The sequence below is a fragment of the Nicotiana sylvestris genome, chromosome 3 (assembly GCF_000393655.2).
Source record: "Nicotiana sylvestris chromosome 3, ASM39365v2, whole genome shotgun sequence".
NCBI classification, from domain to species: domain Eukaryota; kingdom Viridiplantae; phylum Streptophyta; class Magnoliopsida; order Solanales; family Solanaceae; genus Nicotiana; species Nicotiana sylvestris.
This window is the reverse complement of record NC_091059.1, coordinates 181,939,110-181,962,577: the sequence shown is the minus strand read 5'-3', so window position 1 is coordinate 181,962,577 and position 23,468 is coordinate 181,939,110. Positions and strand designations below refer to the sequence as shown.

The 23,468-nt window shown below is 37.5% G+C and overlaps 2 protein-coding genes across 4 annotated transcripts; one reads left to right on the top strand and one right to left on the bottom strand.

The window, feature by feature from the left end:
• Positions 1-13,245: 13,245 nt before the first annotated feature.
• On the bottom strand, positions 13,246-23,043 carry LOC104237672 (calmodulin-binding protein 60 A-like). Of its 3 annotated transcripts, none has more exons than XM_070171248.1 (10): positions 22,871-23,043; positions 22,447-22,531; positions 21,649-21,698; positions 21,075-21,565; positions 20,463-20,617; positions 19,972-20,166; positions 18,555-19,865; positions 17,590-17,641; positions 16,825-16,920; positions 13,246-13,508 (listed from the first exon to the last, which is right to left on the bottom strand). In XM_070171248.1, the coding sequence occupies exons 1-7, from the start codon at positions 22,957-22,959 to the stop codon at positions 19,365-19,367; spliced, it is 1,566 nt and encodes a 521-aa protein (XP_070027349.1). In that variant the 5' UTR covers positions 22,960-23,043; the 3' UTR covers positions 13,246-13,508; positions 16,825-16,920; positions 17,590-17,641; positions 18,555-19,364. The 3 variants fall into 3 exon arrangements, with proteins under 3 accessions (XP_070027349.1, XP_009790162.1, XP_009790161.1); XM_009791860.2 differs by lacking the exon at positions 13,246-13,508 and having other exon boundaries at positions 16,449-16,920; positions 18,555-18,707; positions 19,325-19,865; XM_009791859.2 differs by lacking the exon at positions 13,246-13,508 and having other exon boundaries at positions 16,449-16,920.
• On the top strand, positions 14,615-17,466 carry LOC104237670 (uncharacterized protein At5g50100, chloroplastic). Its single transcript, XM_009791858.2, has 8 exons — positions 14,615-14,771; positions 14,901-15,034; positions 15,177-15,284; positions 15,861-15,917; positions 15,999-16,064; positions 16,143-16,203; positions 16,621-16,664; positions 17,210-17,466. Exons 1-8 carry the CDS (start codon positions 14,615-14,617, stop codon positions 17,246-17,248), a joined length of 666 nt encoding a protein of 221 aa, XP_009790160.1. The 3' UTR covers positions 17,249-17,466.
• Positions 23,044-23,468: the final 425 nt, after the last annotated feature.

The following is a 23,468-nucleotide window of genomic DNA, read 5'->3' as shown; positions in this document are numbered from 1 at the left end:
AGCTTTAGTTCTTGATGATCCTAATATTTCTTCTCATATTTGCAGGCCTTGGTGCTTCACCATGAAACCTTCCTCCAGTATCGGGATGAGTTGAGCCAAATCGAGGCCGAAGTCAAAGAGCTTGCTGAGAAGAGTGACAAGTACAAACTTCTTAGCGAGCAACGTGAAGGAGAGGACAAAAGTCTTCAAGCCGAGTTGGACACGGCTTAGAAAGAACACGCCGACCTGGTGGAACAGGTAAAAATCTTTGAAGTTAGTGATGATGAGCTATACACAGTGACTAATGATCAGAACCCGCAGGTCCAACAGAAGATTGATCAGATCGACCAACCCCGGGCCGAAATGGATGTAATCAATGTATATGCCGAAGAGTGGAAGGGCAAGATGGACCTCTTGGCCTCAGAAAAGGAGACTGCCCGAGCACAATTAGCTTAGGTGGAGGCTCAACTTTGAGCGATGAGGGAGAAAGCTGAGGCCCAGTCCCAAAAAATCGAGGAGCTCTAGTCTCAATTGGGCTCGGCTATTTCTAATCTGGATACCCTTGCCAAGGAGCTTAAAACAGCCAAGTCAACGGCTGAAATAACTGTCGGTGCTGATGATATGGTGGCCCAGTATAAAGCTGATGCTGACATAGCCCAGGATCGCCTGAAAGATATCATTGAAAATGTGAAGTGGCAGTCCCGAAGGGAGGCCCTCGAGGAGGTTCATGCCTAGTGTTTTGATTTATCGGCCGAGATAGAAAATGCAAAGAGGCCGAGGTCGAGGCCAAAAAATTGGCATATCCCGAGGGCGAAGGAGATTTCGAGGGTTTTGGCAGACCAGGGGACGGAGAGGACTCCGATGGTCCTAGTGATGACGCGGGTTCCGGCGAGGATCAAGCTACTTAAGTGTTTTGTAAATGTTTTTGTATTCAAGTTTTTTCCTTCGACAAATTTCAAGTTTTTTATTTTTTGCTTCTTTCTTTGTGATTGCAAAGATTTTGAATGCTTTAGCACATAATAATTAGGTCTTGTTTGGAGGTTCGAACAAGGCTTGTTCTCGATATTATTTTGCTCAAGATTCGTGGTGGCTCGGTATGACTGGACGCTTTTCCTAAAGTATTTACTTAGGATTTTTTAAGTTATAATTTTGACAAAGGTAGTCTTTGAACCGATTTAGAAATTTTAAAGGCCTTATGTTTTGGTTACGGGTCTCGGACGTCTCCGAGACGTTCTATAACAGCCGTAGCCTTTGAGTTTAGGTGTTTTCCAATGGGCTTATCACCCCGATCATTTGGGCTTACCCAAGATAACAGTCCCCGAATGGGATGGCCGTAGCCTTTAAAGTTCGGGCACTACCAAATAGATTTTGCGCCCCCGAGATTCGATAGCCCGGGATATCTGAGTTTGTCTTTGGACGACAGTCCCCAAGTAAGAGTGGTCCCTCGAACCCGGATAGAGGTGGCCTTTAGGCTCGATATCTTAAGGTAACAGAATGTAGTAATTTCTTAGAGACAAAGTATTTATCTGCAAGGTAGAAACTTTCTTTCATTTCTGTGCGCAATATACAAAGTTTCAAATGTGTTCAAGATTTTTGCTATGTTTTGGGTGGTTTATGTGGGCACGGTTCATTTTACCATTTTGCCCTTACAGTAAATCCTATCCACCGATCCTAGACTGTTCGAGCACAAACTTTCTTTCCTTGCTAAAACCATTGTTCGAGGGTGATGCCCTCAGTATTCGAGGACGAACTTTAGAGAAACCTCGGATACTATTGATGTGGTCTTTGACACCGGTTCATATCTATTCTCCAATTCTTAGTTAGCACGATACACTGTTGCCTTATTAAAAACCTTGCCAAAAAACCCATTTGGGACAAAACTGGTTCAAGGAAAAAAGAGTGCAACGAGTGCTTTCAGACCTAAAATTTGTATCATTCCTTGACCATTACCCGCAAGTGTTAGTCCAATATGTAAAGAAAAGAAATGAATGGGATCATACCTTAGCAGTAGTATCATTTCAAACGAGCTATGTTCTAGTTGTTCAGTAGTCCCTCGTCGTCCATTTCTCCGAGTTTGTACGATCCCTTTTCTGGTGATCTCGATAATTTGATATGGACTTTCCCAGTTCGGCCCTAGCTTCCCTTTGTTCGGGTTCTGGGTGCTTAGTATGACCTTTCTTAACACTAAGTCCCCGACATTAAAGTGTCGAAGGTTGGCTCTCTGATTGTAATAGCTTTCGATCCATTATTTTTAGACGTCCAATCGTATAAGGGCGGCCACGTGCCTTTCGTCTAAAAGTTCCAGGATCATACTCATGGCCTCATCGTTTAACTCTTTGTTGGCATATCAGAACTTAAGACTCGGTTCTCCCACTACGATCGGTATTACAGCTTCAGCACCATAGACTAACGAGAATGGGGTGGCTCCGGTACTAGATTTTAAGGTCGTGCGATATGCCCATAGGACTTTGGGCAAGATTTCTTTCCATTTTCCTTTGGCGTCGGTCAACCTCTTTTTGAGGTTTTGGAGTATGGTTTTATTCGTGGATTCCGCTTACCCGTTCCTACTATGGTGGTGTCGATAGGATTCTTATAATCTTATAGTCCTCAAAAAACTACTCACTTTGATGCCGATGAACTGTTTCCTGTTGTCACACACAATCTCGACTGGCATTCCGAACCTGCATATTATGTGGTCCCAGATGAAATCAATAACTTCCTTTCCATAACATTCTCAAATGCTTGGGCTTCCACCCATTTATAAAAATAATCAGTCATAAATAATACAAATTGAGCCTTACTGGGTGCCCATGGCAGGGGGACGACAATGTCAATTCCACATTTCATGAACGACCAGGGTGACAAGATAGAATGCAGCAGCTCCCAGGGTTGATAAATCATTGGAGCGTGCCTCTAACATCCGTTGTATTTTTTTATGAACTCCTTCGCATCCTTTCCATGTCGATCCAGTAGTAGCCGACTCTGATTATTTTTTGAACTAATAGTTCGGGACCCGAATGATTTCCGCAGGTGCCTTTGTGGACTTCCCTCATAACATACTCGGTATCTCCCAGTCCTAGACATATTGAGAGTGGGCCATCGAACATTCTCCTGAATAAGGTACCGTCTTCGGGCAAGCTGAACCGAGCCGCCTTTGTATGCAGAGCCCTCGATTCTTTAGGATCCGAGGGCAGTTTTCCGATCTTCAGATACTCTATATATTTGTTTCTCTAGTACCAGGTTAGGCTTATTGAGTCGATCTCAGCATGAATATTTGTTTTTCCAGTCCCAGGTTAGGCTTGTTGAGTCTATCTCAGCGTGACCTTCTTCCACTATCGATCTCATGAGTTGCATGATCGTCCTCGAGTTTAACTCATCATCGTCGACCGACGATCCCAAGTTAGCAAGAGCATCGACCTCACTGGTTTGATCTTGAGGTACGTGTTGTAGAGTCCACTCCTTGAACCGGTGTTGTGTTACCTGTAGTTTATCCAGATATCTTTGCATTCGCTCCTCTCTGACTTCAATTGTCCCATTAACTTGGTTCACCATAAGGAGAGAGTCGCACTTAGCTTTGATCACCTCTTCCCCCAAGCTTTTTGCCAATTCGAGACTTGCAATCATGGTCTCATACTCGTCCTTGTTGTTAGTCAATTTTACAGTCCTAATAGATTGTCTAACTACGCTACTGGTCGGTGGCTTCAATACGATGCCAAGTCCGGACACCTTTGCGTTTGAGGTACCATCTGTAAAGAAGGTCCAGATTCCCTAAGAAGTCCCCGAGTTCAACAACAACTCTCTTTCAACCTCGGGTATTAGGGCTGGCGTAAAGTCGGCCACAAAGTCTGCCAAAATTGATATTTGATGGCGGTCTGGGGTCGATATTCGATATCGTACCCGCTGATTTCCATGGCTCATTTGGCAAGTCATCCGAGAGCTCGGGTTTATGCATTATGTTCCTCAATGGGTAAGTAGTTACAACACATATGGGTTGGCATTGAAAGTATGGTTTTATCTTCCTAGAGGCGCTTAGCAAAGCGAGCGCCAATTTTTCTAGGTGAGGATACCTAGTTTCGGCCTCGCCTAGAGTTCTGCTAACATAGTAGATAGGAAATTGCCTACCTTCTTCTTCCCGGACCAGGACTCCACTTATCGCTACCTCAGATACCGCTAAGTATAGGTACAACTGTTCATTTTCCTTCGGAGTGTGAAGTAAAGGTGGGCTCGAGAGGTACCATTTGAGTTCCTCCAAGGCTTGTTGGCACTCCGGAGTCCATGGGAAGTTATTCTTTTTCTTCAACAATGAGAAGAACCGATGGCTCTTATTGGAGGACCTCGAGATGGATCGACCCAAAATGGCTATGCATCCGATTAACCTTTGTACAGCTTTGACCTTGTCTACTATGGTAAATTCCTCTAAGACCTTGATTTTATCAGGATTGATTTCGATCTCCCGGTTGGATACCATGAATTCGAGAAATTTTTCGGATCTGACTCCGAATGCACATATTTCTGGGTTCAGATTCATATTGTATTTCTTTAGTATGTTGAAGGTTTCCTGCAAATGCTTCAAATGGTCCTATGCTCGCAGGGACTTAACCAACATATCGTCAATATAAACCTCCATCAATTTTCCTATCTGTTCTTCAAACATCCAGTTTACTAAGCGTTGGTAAGTAGCACCAGCATTTTTTAGTCAGAATGGAATTATGTTATAGCAGTAGGTGCCATACATAGTAAAGCATCCTAATCACCCGGGTCCATCCGAATTTGGTTGTCCTCGAAATAGGCGTCGAGAAAACTGAGGATCTCGTGGACGACCATCGTATCGATCATGCGACCGATGTTGGGCAAAGGGAAAGAGTCCTTGGGACATGCCTTATTAAAATCTTTATAGTCTATACACATTCTTAATTTATTCCCTTTTTTAGGGACTACCACTATGTTTGCTAACCAATCCGGGTACCTGAACTCCCGAATGGACCCTATTTTAAGGAGTTTAGATACCTCGTCTTTGAAGAATGCATTCTTGACTTAGGACTGAGGTCTCCTTTTCTGTTTGACTGGATGGAACTTCAGGTCCAAGCTCAGTTTGTGAGCAGTTATTTCTAGGGGAATCCCTATTATATCAAGGTGGGACCAAGCAAAACAATCTATGTTAGCTATAAGGAATTTAATGAATTTTTTCCTGAGCTCGGTACTTAACCCCGTGCCCAGGTATACCTTTCGATCGATCAAATGCTCGATCAATATGACCTTCTCCAGTTCTTCGACCGTCGATTTAGTGGCGTCAGAGTTATCGGGGGCTATTAAAGACTTAGGAACCCCGTAGTTGTCATACTCATCGGTCCCCTACTTCTCTAGTTGGGTTGGGGCCAGTGTTAGTAATTGCTATTTGGTTTTTTCCCTGGCGATTAAACCCAGACCTTTTGTCATTGTAAGTGCGGATATCGGGATCACCTCTTCGACCGCAAATATTTCCTTTGTGGCTAATTGCTCGCCGTAGATTGTTTTAATCCTTCCTGGCATTGGGAATTTCAACACTTTGTTCAAAGTCGAGGGTACTTCCATCATGTTGTGGATCCATGACTTCCCAAACTTAGCATTGTACCTCATATCTTTTTCGATTACATAGAACTTGGTTTCCTGAATGATCTCGGCGGTGTTCACCAGTAATGTTATCTCGCCTTTAGTGGTCTCACATGCCATGTTGAATCCATTTAAAACTCGGACTGCAGGCACGATTTGATCTTGTAGACCGAGCCATTCCATGACCCTCGATCCGAAAATGTTGGCCGAGCTACCTGGATCAATTAGCACACGCTTAACTTGAGATTTATTTATGAGTATAGATATTACCAGTGCATCATTGTGGGGTGGATGATCCCTTCAGTGTCCTCGTCGTTGAAAGACAAGGTTACCTCTAGCACGTAATCCCGAGTCTATTTTTCCCTTGTGATGGATACTTTGGTGCGTTTTAGCATCGACCCCTAGGGAACGTCGACCCCACCGATGGACATGTTAATGACGTGCTGAGGTTCTTCCCGCTCGATCTATTTATTAGAATCTCTATTCCTAAAATGATACTTGGCTCGATCGCTCAGGAACTCTCAGAGATGTCCGTTGTTGAATAGTCGGGCTACTTTCTCTCTTACTTATCGGCAATCTTCTATTCTATGGCCTTGAATGCCATAATATTTGCACATTAGGTTAGTCCCTTTGGGCTGGATCGGACTGGAGAAGTCGAGGCCATTTGGTGTCTTTGATGCGTTCCGATGGAAGATACGATGGCGGCGCCGGCGATGCTAAAATTGTACTCTGATAACCTTGGCTCTTCCTTAGGCCTGATGGGCCTGTCGAAACTGTTTTTGCTCATGATCCCCCGGTTGTTTTGACCTCGATCACTCCTTCTTTCACTTCTCATAGGGTTTTGCCCAGATCCACAACCTCTTCGGTCTCCATTGTATGGCAGATACCGATCCCTATTTGATCTTAGTTCACGATCAACGTCTCTCTTGACTCTGTCGACGACTTTGACGGTATAAACAGACCCAGAGGGGGCCCTAAGCTGATCATCTTCGACCCTGATTTTTGATTGATACCGGTTATGCACGTCAGCCCAAGTAACAGTTAGATATTCTACCAAATTTTGTTTCAACTGTTGTGAAGCCAACGAGCTTCAAACATTGAGTCCTTGGGTGAAGGCTTGAATGGCCCAATTGTCCGCGACCGGAGGTAAGTCCATCCATTCCATTTGAAACCAGGACACGAATTCTCCGAGCATCTCATTATCCCTCTGTGTCACTTTAAAAAGGTCTGACTTCCTGGTCTCGACCTTAATAGCCCCGGTGTGTGCTTTTACAAAGGAATCTGTAAGCATATCAAACGACTCAATAGAATTAGGAGGTAGGTTGTGATACGATATCATAGCTGCCTTTGACAGAGTTTCCCCAAACTTTTTCAGCAGGACAGATTCGATCTCATCATCCTCCAAGTCATTCTCTTTGATGGAACACATGTAAGAGGTCACCTGCTCATTTGGGTTGGTTGTTCCGTTGTACTTAGGAATCTCAGGCAAACGGAACTTTTTAGTGATCGATTTAGAAGCTGCGCTCGGAGGAAAAGGTTTTTGAACAAACTTTGGAATCCAGACCTTTTAATATAGGTGGTGGTCCTGGGATTTGATCGACCATAGAATTGTAGGTTTCCACCTTTTGTCATTGGCTTTGATTTTCTTCTCTTCCATTTCTACCCGTTTTTCAGCTCCTCGAGCATCTTTATGATCTCGGGGTCAGTCCTTGATTCATTTTCATTTGGCCTCTCCGTGACCAGTTCATTTCTGCGAGTGACTTTCCGGGATGGCTCGGGCTCAATTCTGCTTGGTGCGCGGCTTTGGTTCTGCAACTGGGCTATCGCTTCCTATTGAGCCTGTAACATTTCGAAGATCACCCACAAATTGATCCCATCACCTTCACCGTTGTGCATATTTTTGGCAATTGATCGAACTTCCTTGCGGACGCTGTTCTAAGGGCCGGTAGGCAAATTTGCATTGATGGCCATATGCGAGCTAGCACCGATCGGGTCCGCGACCAGAAATCTGTTGAGATCGACGGGGGGCACCTCGTTACCTGGTGCTACATTATTGTTCTCTCCATGGTGGCCGGATTCAGCATCCATGTTAGAGGGGCAGACTTGGAGTTCGACATTTCAAACTTTAACATGAAATCAAAGATACTTTAAAGAACAAGTGTAAAATAGGGTGTGTTATTGGAATTTATATCAAATTGCCGCTATTATCCTTAGTCTTTCGGTGGGCGCCAAACTGTTTACCTTCAAAATTGGATAACAATTATTTTGTAAGTGGTTTTAAGGATACGCGAATTAATTTGATACAAAGCGATAAATTGAGTTAGATTGGATAAACAAAGATAAAATGAGTTTAAACCACACGAGGAGGATAGTTCCAATCTTAGTGAAATATTCACTCTCGATCCGGGCTCGCAATGGCCAACAATGATGAACAAGAAAAAGAGCTAATAATAGAGAAGATAATAGTGTATTGCTTTGGAATGCATGTTACAATCTCTTTCATGAATTATCAGACCCCCTTTATATAGTAGGGGAATCCTACTCTAGGTACAGCTCTATAAAAGGTAAAAAATCCTCTGATTAACCGATTTTTGATTCTTCATCGATATGTGCCGAGATCCCCACTGTGATATTCGGCCGATCACAGATGTTACGGCCCTCTGTTGGCCGTGCTCGATTGCCGATAATGTTCTTCGAAGTCGTTCGAGCCTAGGACCGATCCCGAACCATGACCCCGATATTCTCGAGAGCGGGCGTCATGCTCCCGTATTCCGACTCGATGAGACTTTTGCCTCGATTTCAGTCCCTTGTCATTATGTCTCGAGCTCGGCTTATTTTGTCGGAGACCGGAGTGTATCTTGAGCCTCGATTTTACCCTATACAAATATGAAAACATGAGGTAAGCTATACAAATACCTTAACATTTTTCTCCTCTTGTTTAATAAAAATAGCAACGGGAATTTGAGACTGTATTTTTAAATTTTGTCAATGGTACCGCTTCACTTTAAAATTTGTCTCTTTTTGACTGATAAGTCTTTCTGTTTGGTCAAAGTCTTAAATGAAATTAAAATAGTTCAATCACTTTCCATTTACCGTTCAATTTGATTCACAATTCGTAGGATGATTAGTTTTGTTTCACAAAATATTCAGAAATAGTTTAAGGATTAAAAAAAAGTGTTCGAACTTCTCATTTCTCTTTTAATTAAGTGTTAAAGGTGCACATATGTCATATTGAAAATTTTGTTATCTCACATTGCTTTTCATCAGATAAATTTAACGAACAACGTCAAAGCATATCAGATAAGATTATATAATTAGCAAGGGAACTAGTAAACTCTTCAGAATATACTAATGTCTTTAATTATCTACCAATGCTTTTAATGAAACTAACAAATCATATGGTATGTCCCTTTTGACCTAAATTATTTGAAGGGCAAGTATATGGTCAACAATGAAGATGTCAATTTGTTGAAAAGTCATCAAAGTATAAAGACGCAAAGCTTCCCTACAAAAGAAAATTTTAAAAACCGACCCAACTAATGAAGCTTTCAACTCTAGGGCAAAAGCACCACCAAAAGGTGCGCTGAAATGAAAGAATTTTTTTTATCTTACCTAATTTGAGCTCTGAAAAAAAAATTCTTGGAAAATAATAATTTTTTTAATAAAACGTACGCAGTACAGAAGCATTACTAAGAGGTGCGATATGATATTCTTTTCCATTTCTTAAGAGACCTTGGATTCGAGTTTTGAGAAAGAAATTCTAGGTAGAAAAGTTCTTTTAACGAATCATAAGCAATACGAATATGAAATAGATTAGGATTAGTAAATTTCAAACACCAAATAACTAAACAAAAAACTCTCGGTGGAAAAAAGAAACTTGTTTTTCAGCGAATGATCTTGTTTCACGAGTTTTTTGTGCCACTAAAGCTACAGTAATGTATGATTTAGTTTAAAACTATTTTACATTTTTTTTTAAAATTGTTTCCTCGTCAATTTTATTTATTTGGACAGGCAGAAATGCATCTAAGGAGGTACAACTCATCCTCAATCATTCTTTGCAAAATTTGATCCCACCTTCACTTTCTCTTTTTGCATACACTTTTATTTTTTGTTTTATAGTATTCAGATTTTTGTTCCATTCATCAAATAAAGTGGGTAGCTGTTGCTTAATAAATGATTATTTTACTGGATGTCCCCAATGAATGAGCCCTCCTTTTTTCTTTTTCTAATTTTCTCTTTTATTTTCTTTTTGATCTCCTTATCACCGAAAGGTTGTGGATGTCACAAGAATATGCTTTTTCTAATAAAGAATAATAAGAAGACCTTAAAATCACACACCCATGTTTGGAACAACTAATAATCCTCTTATCAAATATCTTTGTTACCTTACAAATAACGATAAGAATATAATTATTATCCTATGATGACTGGAGCCATAACCTAAGTTTGTCTAACAGAACATTTACGAGTATGGTTTCAGGGAACAATTTCACTGCCGCTCAACATGATAAAAAAAATGTACAGAGTATATTTCTTGTACGTAATTTTATTACTTAATCTCTGTTTTATAATAACTCACGGGAAGGAATTAATGTCGACCATAACTCAAAATAATTGTTATAAGTATTTAATATTATCTCCTAAACTTAAATTAATTAAACATAGTGCATATAGGTCTTGGATATTTTATCATTTAATTCTTCATATCTGATGAGAAGTAGTATACAACTAATGCTGCACTGTGGGCCGGTCCTGGACCGGACCGGGCCTCATGGGCCTGGTGGGCCGGTTCTGGTGGGCCGGTCCTAGCGGTCCCTTAAAGCCCGAGGCGGGCTGGTCTTCTTTGTTAAGCCCACGAGCCCGGGACTGGCGGGCCTAACGACTATAATTTAAAAAAAAAAAATTAAAAAACAGCCCAACAGCCATATTTAAAATCTAGCCGTTTGGGCTGAAAATATGACCGTTTTTAAGTTTAAAAAATGGCCATTTGGCCCCCAAACTTTATTTTAACCCCAAACTTTATATAATTACACTTTTCCCCATTTCTCAACTATAAATACCCCCTCATTCTTTCATTTTTATTCACCAATTCATCAATATCTCTCAATCTCTCTACTACAATTACTTAATTTATTGTTGAAATTTCGTGAAAAATTGTGAAGTTGTTGAATTGAAGTTTTCAAGTGTTCAACGATTTTCAATTTTCAAGAAGTTGTTCGGCAATCCGGTAAACTCGTTTCAACTCTTACGTTTTAAGAATATATTTTTGTGTGGTTTAGTTTGCATAATTATAATTAATATGGCATTTTCTTTGAAAAAAATGTTTGGTAAAGGAAAAGATAAAATCGGTGAAAGTAGTGGCCAACCAACTACCCTTCCCCCGGCTCCCCGACCTAGAAAAGATAAGCAAGTTGAAAGTAGTCACCAACCTAGACGTCCTCCTCCTTCCGTAATTCTTGATAGTGATCACCCTTGTTTTCAATTTACCGATAGTGAATTTTGCCATAATGTTGCACCAGGTAAGTTTATAGCTAACACTATTGCAGATATTTGTAGATATTTTTGCTTTAATGATAAAATAATGGCAATTTCTATGGATAATGCTTCTAGTAACAGTAGTGTTATAGGCGTGCTTACAACAACACTAAATCCTGCATTTACTAATATTTTCCATGTTAGATGTATTTGTCATATTTATCATTTAATTGTCGGTGATGGTATGCGAATTTTAAACATAGAAATTGAAAAGGTTAGAATGGCTCTTAATTGGCTTTTTTATTCAAACCGTAGAAGTAGACTTAGAGAGTATTTTAAAAAATGTGATGAATATGGCCTTAGAGAAAGAAAGGTTCCTAAACCTTGCCCGACTAGATGGAATTGTATGTACGAAAGTTTAGTAGTTGCATATGAATATAGAAACCCAATTAATGCAACGTTTAATTCTCGGGTAGGTGGTGAGGATGATGATGAAATGCTTACTACTCAAGATTGGACGAATGTTAAAATTCTTTTAGATTTTTTAGAACATTTTCAAATTGCTACAAATGCATTTTCTGGGCAATATTATCCTACTATTTCAAACTGTTTAGTTTATATTACAGCACTATCTGATTTGTTTGTTGAATTTGGTGAGGGTGGTGACATTTATGAACTTGCTATAAATGAAATGAAACAAAAGTTTAAAAAATATTTTTTCCTATCCCTCCTATTTATGGTCTTGCTGCAATGTTAATATATACACATAACATACAATATATACCACAAGAAAATATATAAGGTAATATATACACATAACATACAATATATACTACAAGAAAATATATAAGTAATAAGTTATAATATATATACATAAGATACAATATATATACTACAAGAAAATATATAAGAGGATATATATATATACATAACATACAATATATACTACAAGACAATATACAAGAGAATATATATACACATAACATACAATATATACTACAAGAAAATATATAAGAGGATATATATATATACATAACATACAATATATACTACAAGACAATATACAAGAGAATATATATACATAACATACAATATATACTACAACAAAATATATAAGTAATAAGTTATAATATATATACATAAGATACAATATATATACTACAAGAAAATATATAAGAGAATATATATACATAACATACAATATATACTACAAGAAAATATATAAGAGGATATATATATACATAACATACAATATATACTACAAGACAATATACAAGAGAATATATATACATAACATACAATATATACTACAACAAAATATATAAGTAATAAGTTATAATATATATACATAAGATACAATATATATACTACAAGAAAATATATAAGAGAATATATATACATAACATACAATATATACTACAAGAAAATATATAAGAGGATATATATATACATAACATACAATATATACTACAAGACAATATACAAGAGAATATATATACATAACATACAATATATACTACAACAAAATATATAAGTAATAAGTTATAATATATATACATAAGATACAATATATATACTACAAGAAAATATATAAGAGAATATATATACATAACATACAATATATACTACAAGAAAATATATAAGGGGATATATATATATATATACATAACATACAATATATACTACAAGACAATATACAATGAAATATATATACATAACATTCTATATATATATATATATATATATATATATATATATATATATATATATATATATATATTTAATATGCTTCATATTGTACTTTGTTATTAATTTATTATGCCTGACAATTTAGTGTTTTACTATTGTTTTGTTATTTTTCTTTTTCGTCAAGCACTTTAATAATTAGATTTCTACATACATACTACATATATATTTTTAATATAGCCATGATACTACAATAAATTGCCTTACAAAAAAAAAAACCTAGTAGGCCCGCGAAGCCCACGAGCCCGACCCGTTTAGCCCAGGACAACATGGGCTTAGGCTCGTCACGGGCCGGTTCCACCCGATGAGCCCACGAAGCCCGGGACCGCCAGAGCCCATGCCCATGAAGTCCGGCCCGTTTGGCCCACGAAGGCCCGGGCCCGGCCCAGAATACAGTACTATATACAACTACACATGGCAGCATAGCAGTTTAAGGAGAATAATTCAAAAGGCATATATCTATAATCTATGTGAATGCAACTTTTATATTTTTAAAAAGTTAAAGCCAGTCTAGTTTAATTATAGACGGTATAATATGTAAAAGGAAAAAGGGAAACAAATCATCTTTTCACCAAAAAAGAAAAGAAAAAGAAGAATAAAACAGACTTTTGAAGCAAAGAGAGGGTAAAAATTGCACTGGCGCCCCCTTTCTCCTCCTCCTCCTCCTCCTCCTTCTTCTTCTTCTTTCTTCAGCTGCTGCTGTTGGTGCTGCTGTGAAACTTCAGTTCAAGGGATGATTGCCATAAGTATATTTATTCGATTATTTAATAAATAATTATATAAGTTAGTAGACAATAATTTATAAATATTTCCACGTACGGGAAGTTTAAGGTCACACCTAGTGATTCTTTTCATGATAATTTTGTTCTTTTCACGTTTATTGCTTTCAAAATTTATGATTTAGATAATGTTGGCAATTTGATTATTTATCTAGTATGTTAGAAAGCTTTTTCAAAAATTTCAGCTTAGATAGTGCTTAAATTTTTAGAAATGAACTAAATAACTTCAGCATCTTCTGCTGAAGTTTTTGAAAAAGCTTTATGACAAAACTAATGAATCCAAGACAAAAAAACTTTAGCTTATTTAGTGCTGAAGTTTTTATCAATGAACTAAATAACTTCAGCATCTTCTGCTGAAGTTTTTGAAAAAGCTTAATGACAAAACTAATGAATCCAGGACAAAAAACTTCAGCTTATTTAGTTCTGAAGTTTTTATAAATGAACTAAATAACTTCAGCATCTTCTGCTGAAGTTTTTGAAAACGCTTAATGAAAAAACTAATGAATCCAGGACAAAAAAAAATCAACAAATAGAGAACAAAACTTCAGCTACTATGCTTATGTTTAGCAATTACAAACAAAAACTTCAGCTACTATGCTTAAGTTCAGCAAGTACAAACAAAAACTTCAGCATACTTGGTTCAGCAATTTTTGCTAATTCAGGCCCGTCTGCTAGAATGCTAAAGTTGCGTAATTGTCTTTGCTACTTCAGCCCCGAATGCTGAAGTTATGTGAAAAAGTGGATACGCTTGCAATTTTTTTTTACAAAACGGGCACAAGTTAAAACGTGACCCAAAAAACGGGTATAAATGCAAATGCCCCAGAGAGAGAAGACAAATACATGAATTGGGCTGGGGCCAATTCCATCGTACCGCATTGAAGCCCCCTAAATGGTTTGATCGTAACCAAATAAAAGCCCAAACATTTTTATTAAATTTCTACGGTAGCAATTTAATGAAGGTGGAATTGCCACGTAGGTGCAGCCGTTAACATGAACAAAAACATAGGACTTATTACATCCTCATCATTTTTCTGCATTGGCAAAATATGCAAATGGCTTTCAAAGTGGCAGCGCGTCCTGTTGTTAGACAAGCCAACATAGCTCTGCTCTTACTTCCTCCTCATTATCGCACTACCAAATCCCACGCTGCTTCTTCTTCTTCACAGGTTCTCCACAATTCATTCTCTCTACTGAATCAAAATGGTAAAAACTTTTCATCCACGTGTCAATTTTTCTTGATTTTGCTGGCTTAAGAGATAATTCTCTGATTCCTTACATTATCATAATTATGAAACTTAGGCTAATTCCCATTTCTATTTCTAAAATTCTCAGGACCAAGATATTCGATCAGGGCAATCAGTGGAACGACTGTGGATCCCGTTGCACCCAAGAAGGATAATGAAGACCACGAAAACTGGAAAATTAAGATGCTTTATGATGGGGACTGTCCCTTATGCATGCGTGAGGTATGTTTAAGTAAATTAATTAATTAATTCTTCTCCGCTCGCCTGTTCTGTTCCATGTAATGGAGGACAATTTTTCTTTTAATTCTTTGAATTACTAATAAGAGATGCTGCTCTATTATATATTGGATGATGGTTTTGTTAGGTTGACATGTTAAAGGAGAGGAACAAAGGTTATGGAACAATCAAATTTGTGAACATTAGTTCTGATGAATACAGCCCAGGGGAGAATGAAGGCCTTGATTATAAGACAGTATGTTCCTTAACTGCCTTTGGTATGTAGTGAACTTAAACCATTCATCAGTTATAAGTAAGTACACCCTGTTTAATTATCTAGCAAGTACCTAGTTATACTAAACTCATGCATTGCCTAGCAGCTCATAGTTTTATCCAGATTTTTTTTAAATTTGTTATGCCGCTGGCGTCCGGGCCAGATTGTGCACACCTTGACTATTTCACTTGATACTTGTTACCAGGGGCGGATTCAGTTCAATAGCTACGGGTTCCCGTGAACCCCGTAGCTTTTGTCTAGAAGTTGTATTTGTATTGAAAAATTCATTAAATGTATAAAAATATTTAGCTTGGAACCCAGTCCGTTTATCTAGTTAGTATTGTATATTAACTCGAGATTTTTGTAGGAACCCATAAACCTAAAATTCTGGATCCGCCTCTGCTTGTTACCTCCCACCAGCACATGTACTGAGTCTGCCACTATGACTTACGCAGATGGGACTAAATCACTGTTTATCCATCATTTTCTTCTGTATCCATTGCTCGAGCTCCCCTTGTTTTTCAAGAAGCAATGACAATTTTATCACCAATTGTTTAGGTTATGGGAACAATACATGCAATATTATCGGATGGAACTGTGGTTACAAATGTCGAGGTTTGGCAAATTTTGATACTTATAATTCTCTCCTTCATATTCGAAAGTTTACATTTGTTTTCTCTTTTATTACTGGTTTAGGCATTTAGACGGCTCTATGAAGCAGTTGGGTTAGGATGGGTGTATGCCATTACAAAATATGAACCTGTAAGTCCTCTTCAATTCTAACTTTTTATTATTGTGCCACTCCAGTTGACATTTCTCATGAAAGATTGTGATTTGCAGATTGCAACTATTGCTGATACTGTGTATGGAGTCTGGGCAAAGTATCGTCTTCAGATAACAGGTTAATCCCATTTGATTGTTATGTTTCAAACTGTCCATATAAAGAAGTCTCGAGATAAAGAGCAGATGGATCTTATCCCCTTTATAGAACCCTTATTCCTATAGATCACATGCATACATGGATATCAGATATCTATATTAGTAGTTACTGCCCTCAACCATTTGGAAATCTTTAATGCAGTAGTATTTTGTTTCTCAGTTTTTACAATTAATTTTTAAGCAGTTTAAAAAAAAATCATCATGGAATGACAGAAGGAAAGTTTTTTCCAAAAACTAACTATTTCGAGGGAACATCATTGAAAGAATTCTAATGGCATTACATTTGTTGTGATATCTTATCATGCCATCATTTTGCACTTTAGAAACCCCAGCTTATAGTCTATAAAACAATTTCCTGAAGTGGTATTTCTTGTTACAGGTCGACCACCTTTAGAAGAAGTTCTATTGGCACGAAACAATAAGGTGGGTAAAGACTACAGTGTCCCTATATGGTCATCATTTTCTTTAAGCTAAGTTCTTAGTTATTGCAGTTCATGCCATTTAAAGGATTTCAACTAAACGCATAATCACAAAGAAAGCCCTTTTTTGTCCCTGCCAGTCAATGTATTTATTACACGAGTACCTTTCTCAACCTTTCAGTTGATATGCCGGCTGCATCATGTACTGGCTTCAGATCCATTAATATTTGGAACCTACTGATGCATTCAGCTTTTTCCTCCTGTCAGCATTGAAGAAAAATGCTGTTTAGATTTTTGAATCTCATGTCTGACACATGGAAATTGAATAAGATCTGGAGAGAATGAAATATTACACTTTATTTCCCTTTCTGGCAGAAAACAAACCTGATTTAGATCTTTAGTTTGTCTTTGACTAACATGTTGAACTTATGTCAGAAGACATTCAATAGATAAAGCATAAGGAGGAGCATTTTGTTTGAACTATGTTTTGGTACAGGTGGAGGGCTGCAAACTACTAAGATGTTGCCTTTGTTGTTTCTTTCTATACAGGAGGAAATGTGCAAGGAAAGCAAGGCTTGCAAAATGTAAGAGTTTCAGAATGTTGGAGCCATCGGATGTTTATCAACAGAGTCAGATCTACTTCTACGCTCTTGCTGAAGCTGATATAGAGTACAAATATGGAAGGCCTTACAGTTGCTTTAGTCTTTTCAGCAATTACTATAGAATTGTATACAGCACTTGTTTTCTATTTTTCTACATATTTCAAGAATAGAAGAATATACCAGAATATACAGAAATTTCTCCAATAGTTGGTCAAATGATGTAGTTAACAAATGTATCCTTTTAATTCTCTGAATTAACTGATTTAAGAAAAAGAAAGAAGAAAAGGAAGAGGATTTTCCTCCTTGTTCTTGAGAAGTCCTACATACCTCGTCATGGCATGTGTTCTGCCAGCAGGTGAATCCCAAAAGCAATTCATCTCTGCAGTATTGGTCATGGCATTAGAATGAGATCTATCATGTCAAAATGGTCATAAATGGAAGCTCATAAAATAACCAGGTGCAGTTGTTCAGCAAATCATTTCTGATAAGATAACTAACTGCGATCAATAATTTCTACATTGTCAGGATTCAGAGGACTTCTACGAGGAGTAATAATGAAATAAGGCGACATGTATGATTTCTCTAAGTTAGAAATTCAGCCAACATGAGAACATCACTTGAGAAGGCATAGAAGCAGTTTGTAAGGATTAAGAGTGGCATTGGTAGAAAGAACAAAGCCCTGAGTTTCTCTCGTGGAGAACTTTAAGTAGCGCTAGTTGAGGACCTCAGAAACGGAGAGACAGATAAAAACTTAGTGCTAGTTGAGGACATCAGAAACGGAGAGACAGATAAAAACTAGTACAAACTAAACCAAAAAAACTAAGTTGATTACAGGAATACAAAGAAGATAATAGGAGGTGTAGTACACGTTATATGAGATAGCTGTGACAGCATTTCAATAGGTAATACCTTTGAGAGGATATCCCAATGGTGAGAATTATTTACACTTCGAGCTCAACTAGTAACTTTAAAGAGGTGCTCAATGAAAATTCATTTTCCTAGTATGTAGCTTGAAAAATAAGAAAATACTACAACAAATTACGAGAGAGAGAGAGAGAGCAAGAAGGCATACGCTAGCATCGAGTAATTTCCAAGTCACTTTTACGTGTTAGTAGCAAATAACTTGTCTTATTTTTAAGATCACATTTTAAGAAGGCTTTACCTACAGATATCCATTGACTGATCTGATAGTATGAAAAAATCTTATACTGATGGTGTTTATAGCTTAAACTCTTTCCATATTACTAGAGCAACAAGTTATTTTTCTTTGATAAGCATAAAAAGAATCATACCTGTGTTGTCTCTACATTTCTTTTTGTTGCAGTTCTATTCAATGCATCCAGTCCAAATCTCCAGCAACTTGTTGACTATTTTCTCAACAAGTCAATTAGTACTTCCCCACGCGACTTTAGTTTTCCTTTCTTGACTGGCTATTCGAGCTCCACCTGGTAAAATATAGCTCAAGTAATATGAACACAAAGTCTTGCCTCACCAAGTATTATTTCAACCCCCTTTGTTGTTGGCTACAGTCATATGAAGCAACTTTGGCTACAGTACAAATAAACTTATTCTAAAAGGGAATAAAAGAGAAGCATATAGTATTGAACTGAGTGGAGAGCAACAAAAAGATGGCTTCTTATATAGGAGTTGAGATTTCACGAAATAAAGACTTAGTTATTGGGATTCTTAATTATGAGACGATCATCAATAATATTCGATATAATTAACCTTGATATGAAATGAATCTAAACACATTCAAACATACAACGGTATTAGACTTTAAACATGCTAACATGCACCTATATACATGCCCTCTTAAAGTAATTTGAGAAATGCTAAGTGAAGTGCTACAGGTTAAAAAATGAAGATTTCAAAGCAGCACTGCAGCAGAACAACGAGTAATTAAGAATCTGCAGGAAAAAAGTTACGTTTTCCTGTCTATGATGAAGAGCTCTGGGATGTATCCTACCAACTGATAACATCACGAGAGTAGTCAAAACTCTTTCTACTATAGCACTTAAAAATCTTTAGCAATCAGAAAAATCACTAAGAAAAAATGGACCTGCTGTCAAACCCTTTAGTGACAGACTAAAGCCACAGAATCAAACGATTTTCCGCTTCTTCAGAACTTGAATATCTAATGCTGCAGCTCTTCTTCTTGCACAGAGCAATATTAAGACACCGAACAACAATCTCCACCGCCTCTGCGCTTTTACCATAGATGCAGAAGAATCATGAGGTTGATGAGCATCGGATTCAGAAACAAAGTCTTCACACCCGAAGTTGCATTCATTAATCAAATAATCTTGGAATGAAGGACTATACAATGGGAAGTTGGAGAAATCCAGGTTACTGATACTGGTGGAACCACAACCATTCGGACTGACTGCACTTGCAAGTCTGGAGGTATGACAATGTCCATCACTTATTCTTAAATTCTCAATACCATTGTTGGTGCTAGGAACCTCTCGACTTGGAGAATTCAAAGGGTTCGTTGATGGCGATATTTGAGAAAGATATTGCACAAGAGATGTCTCATCATCAACCGGTACCACAAGATCCCAATGGTCACATGCAGATACTAGCAGCCTCTGAGCTTTAGCCTGTCAATCTCACTCCATAATAGTAAGAAAACAGCAATAGAAATGAAATAAGAGCACCAAAAGTAAAAATAGGGAATTGGAGAAAAGTTTGGTCCAAAATTCGTGCCTTATCTCTTTCAGATAACTGATGCATAGGTTGAAAATGGAAGTCCAGAACAAGCCCTAGTACCTCTCCTACAATGTTAAAAACCACTCCTTCCTTTTCTTGAAGGTCAATGAAAGAATACATCCGTTCATTAATTATGCATCTTCGAGCGTGGCTAATTGTCTCCTCCAATATCTTTGGCTTTAGATTAAGTACCTGAAAATCAACAAATACATAAGTCACCAGCTTTAGGTTGTAATGAGGGTTAAACATGTCTGTACAATGAAAAATTGTTCTGAGATTGTTTATCTTAATGCTAAGTAATACAAAGGTTAAATTGACAGTATCAATCCTTGATATCATAGTAGGTCTAGGTATCCAATCGATGAGTTAGAAAGTTTTCATAGTTAACCCTTGAAGATGTATTCAGTTCAGAAACAAATAAATATGTTTATTTCGGTAGAAATCACTCCCTAAGGTGAAACTTAAAACGAAAAGACAAAACTAATTACACATTTGAGTCGCTCATGGTCTTTGAGGAGCAAAATCAGAAAGTCCTCTACTGTGTCGACATTTTCATCCCGGAGGCGCTTCTTACTGCCTCTGCCTACGTTCTTTAACCGCTGTACCCCATCATATAGAGATGGTGGATCATGCTTCTCATAATCTGCAAAGAGAACCAACAGCAATCAGTATGCACTCTAACATATTAGATCTTGTAATTGTTTAATTTCTCAGCTTTATCTTACCTGTTGTGCCTCATCAGTACTGAAATATAGAGAAAACTAAGAAAATTTAGTTAATCACATTTAGGTCTGAGTCTAATCTCCACGTGCAAGGCCACAACATGCCACAACTTTTAGAGGTCCACCTTCGTAGCCAACTTTACTCACATAGTTTTAACCATGCTACCATATATGTTACCAAGTTAGATTGATTAACTCCGATATGTGCCTGCTCCGATATGTCCCCTAAACTGTAATCTAGAATTCTGATACTCGTCTAGTATAAAAATTTCACAGGGAAAATTTCCTGAGAAGCTATAGTAAGATTTTCTTTTCAAAACTTTGACCCCGCAATCACCCTCCTTTATCTGCTTATATCGTGTAAATAGTGCTACTTACATTGCTGGCGCCCATCCTTGACAGTGAAAGATTCAGTCCTTGCTTCTTTTACTTGAATACCATTGAAAGTGTCAACGATTCTTGCACCTAGCCTGAACATACCCGTCCTCATGTAGATTGAAGAATGTGTAAATCTGAGCTTATCTATAGAACCAATGCCTTTATTAAGTCTCACATGTACAGTTTCTGCAAGAAGAGACTTATTTCCTTCCCTCTCTCGGACAATATTTCTACAGAACTCTTCAGCTGTCCAATTACCTCCATCATCATCTCCAAAATCTCCCATAAGAACAACTATTTCCACTTTAGCTGAGGCTTCTGCTCCAGATTCAACAATTTCCCCAGTATGATCATTAACTAAAGCCACTTCAATAGCATTACCTCCTCCTCCTTTAATTTCCACTCCAGTAAGTACAGGGTCGGATACCTTTGTCAAGAACTTTAACTTCAAGCTTCTTGGTTTGGGAGCTTGAATACCTTTCTCAGTGTTTCTGGATATGAGATTGACAATCAAATACTATCACTGGCTAAATGGAATATACGAATAGAGAAAAAAACAGAGAATGTCCCTTACCCCTTGGCAGTCAAAAACTTCTTCTCTGCCAGTTCAAGTTCGTGTTTTACCTGGACAGAGAAAGTAGATTAAGAAGAAGTCTTTGCAAGAAGAACATCAACTTCATAACAACTAAGTCCCCAAGAATTAAGAAGCATATGCTTTCTGGAGCAATAGCCACCGGATAGGAAATATTCACTAAAACACTTTCATGTTTTAGGTGACGCTTGTTTTGAAAAATTGAAGAGTTTGAAGAACAAAACACCACCTTAATGATTCCAAATCGAACCTGTAAAGTCACTGATTAACAACAACAACAACAACAACAACAACAACAACAACAAAAAAACCCGTGAATTCTCACAAGTGGGATCGAGGGAGGATAGTATGTATTTAGACCTTACCCCTACCCTGGGAGGACAGAGTGGTTGTTTCCGATAGACCCTTGGCCCCTCAGCTAAATAAAAGATGAAAAGAAGATAACAAGTAACCGTAAAGTCATTGATTCATAGGACAAATTAGCAACTATTCCCCTGCCTAACATCAGGTGAATGTTTCACCTGTAGGCCAGTTTTCTTGATTTTCCCAATAATATTTATTGATACTAGTCAATCTTTTACTAACTTGACTAAATTTGGTAGACTGAAATGCTAGAGATCAAAATCCATTGTAATATCATCTATGAGAATGTAAGCATCTGACAGAATCATTGTGATGAAACTTGACTATAAACTAGAGCGAATTCATAGATTTGAAGTTTGAGTACAGTCTAATTGATCATATAAACTTACTGCTCAGAAGTTCAAGAATTGTACTTACAACATTACGAATCAAATTCTCCAACTTTGGCTTCAAAACGCGGTCAAAGGTCTGGATAACCATCACCTCCAGCAATTTCTTCATCCTATTAACAAAAAATCAAAGAACGCAAGAATTAAGAAAAACATAAACCAGAAACTTGTCGAAGCAACAACAAGCAGAAGCAATTGCCTGATAAAGAAAAAGAAACATCAAGCTGAAGCGACTGTCACATAAAGAAAAAATCTTGAATTTATTGGGAAAGAATATTGGCAAATAAGCAGAATCCATTTAATCAGTGGAAAAGAAAAAGAAAGAGAAAAAAGGTCGTTGAGTAAGAATATTCAGTTCACAAACAGAAAGCCAGTCAGATTATTGATCAAATCCTACAACATATGCTCAGCACTGCGTGGTTTAAGGGTAAACGAGATGAGAGTTGACTTACGTTGGTGAAGAGAAAAAGGGTAACAGCTCATCCTCTGAATTGCTGTTCTGTGTTCCTAATTCCTGAGAATTCGACATTATGTCATTCATGGAAAGTTTAAAACTCAAAAGTTGTTGGATAGTAGCAAGAACAAATCTAAAGTAGTTTATGATTGGGAGATATGGAAGTGAATAGGTAGAAAGACATACATATATATATATATACATAGTAGGGAGTGAAGACTTTTCTTGATATAGAGTGACTAGGAAAGTGGGTCCCAAAGAATGCGTGTTCCTAAAAGAAAAGAGCCGACCCAATTGAGAGGAATACACTCTCCTACACCATCTATGCCGTCGTTGCCCTTGCCCTAGACTTTGTTTGTACAATTCAATCAAGAAATTTAATCTTTTTATCCTAAGGCTTTTGATCGAGTTTTGTATGATTTTAATTTACTAATAGTTTCAAAACCTTACACAACTATATAGTGTGAATAAGTCACAACTACTATACCAAAAATTATGACAGTCACCAAATAATAAATAAGACAATAAAGCAATAATAAAAGAAACACCAGAATTTACGAGGTTCAGCCATTTTTGCCTACTCCTCGGACACAACC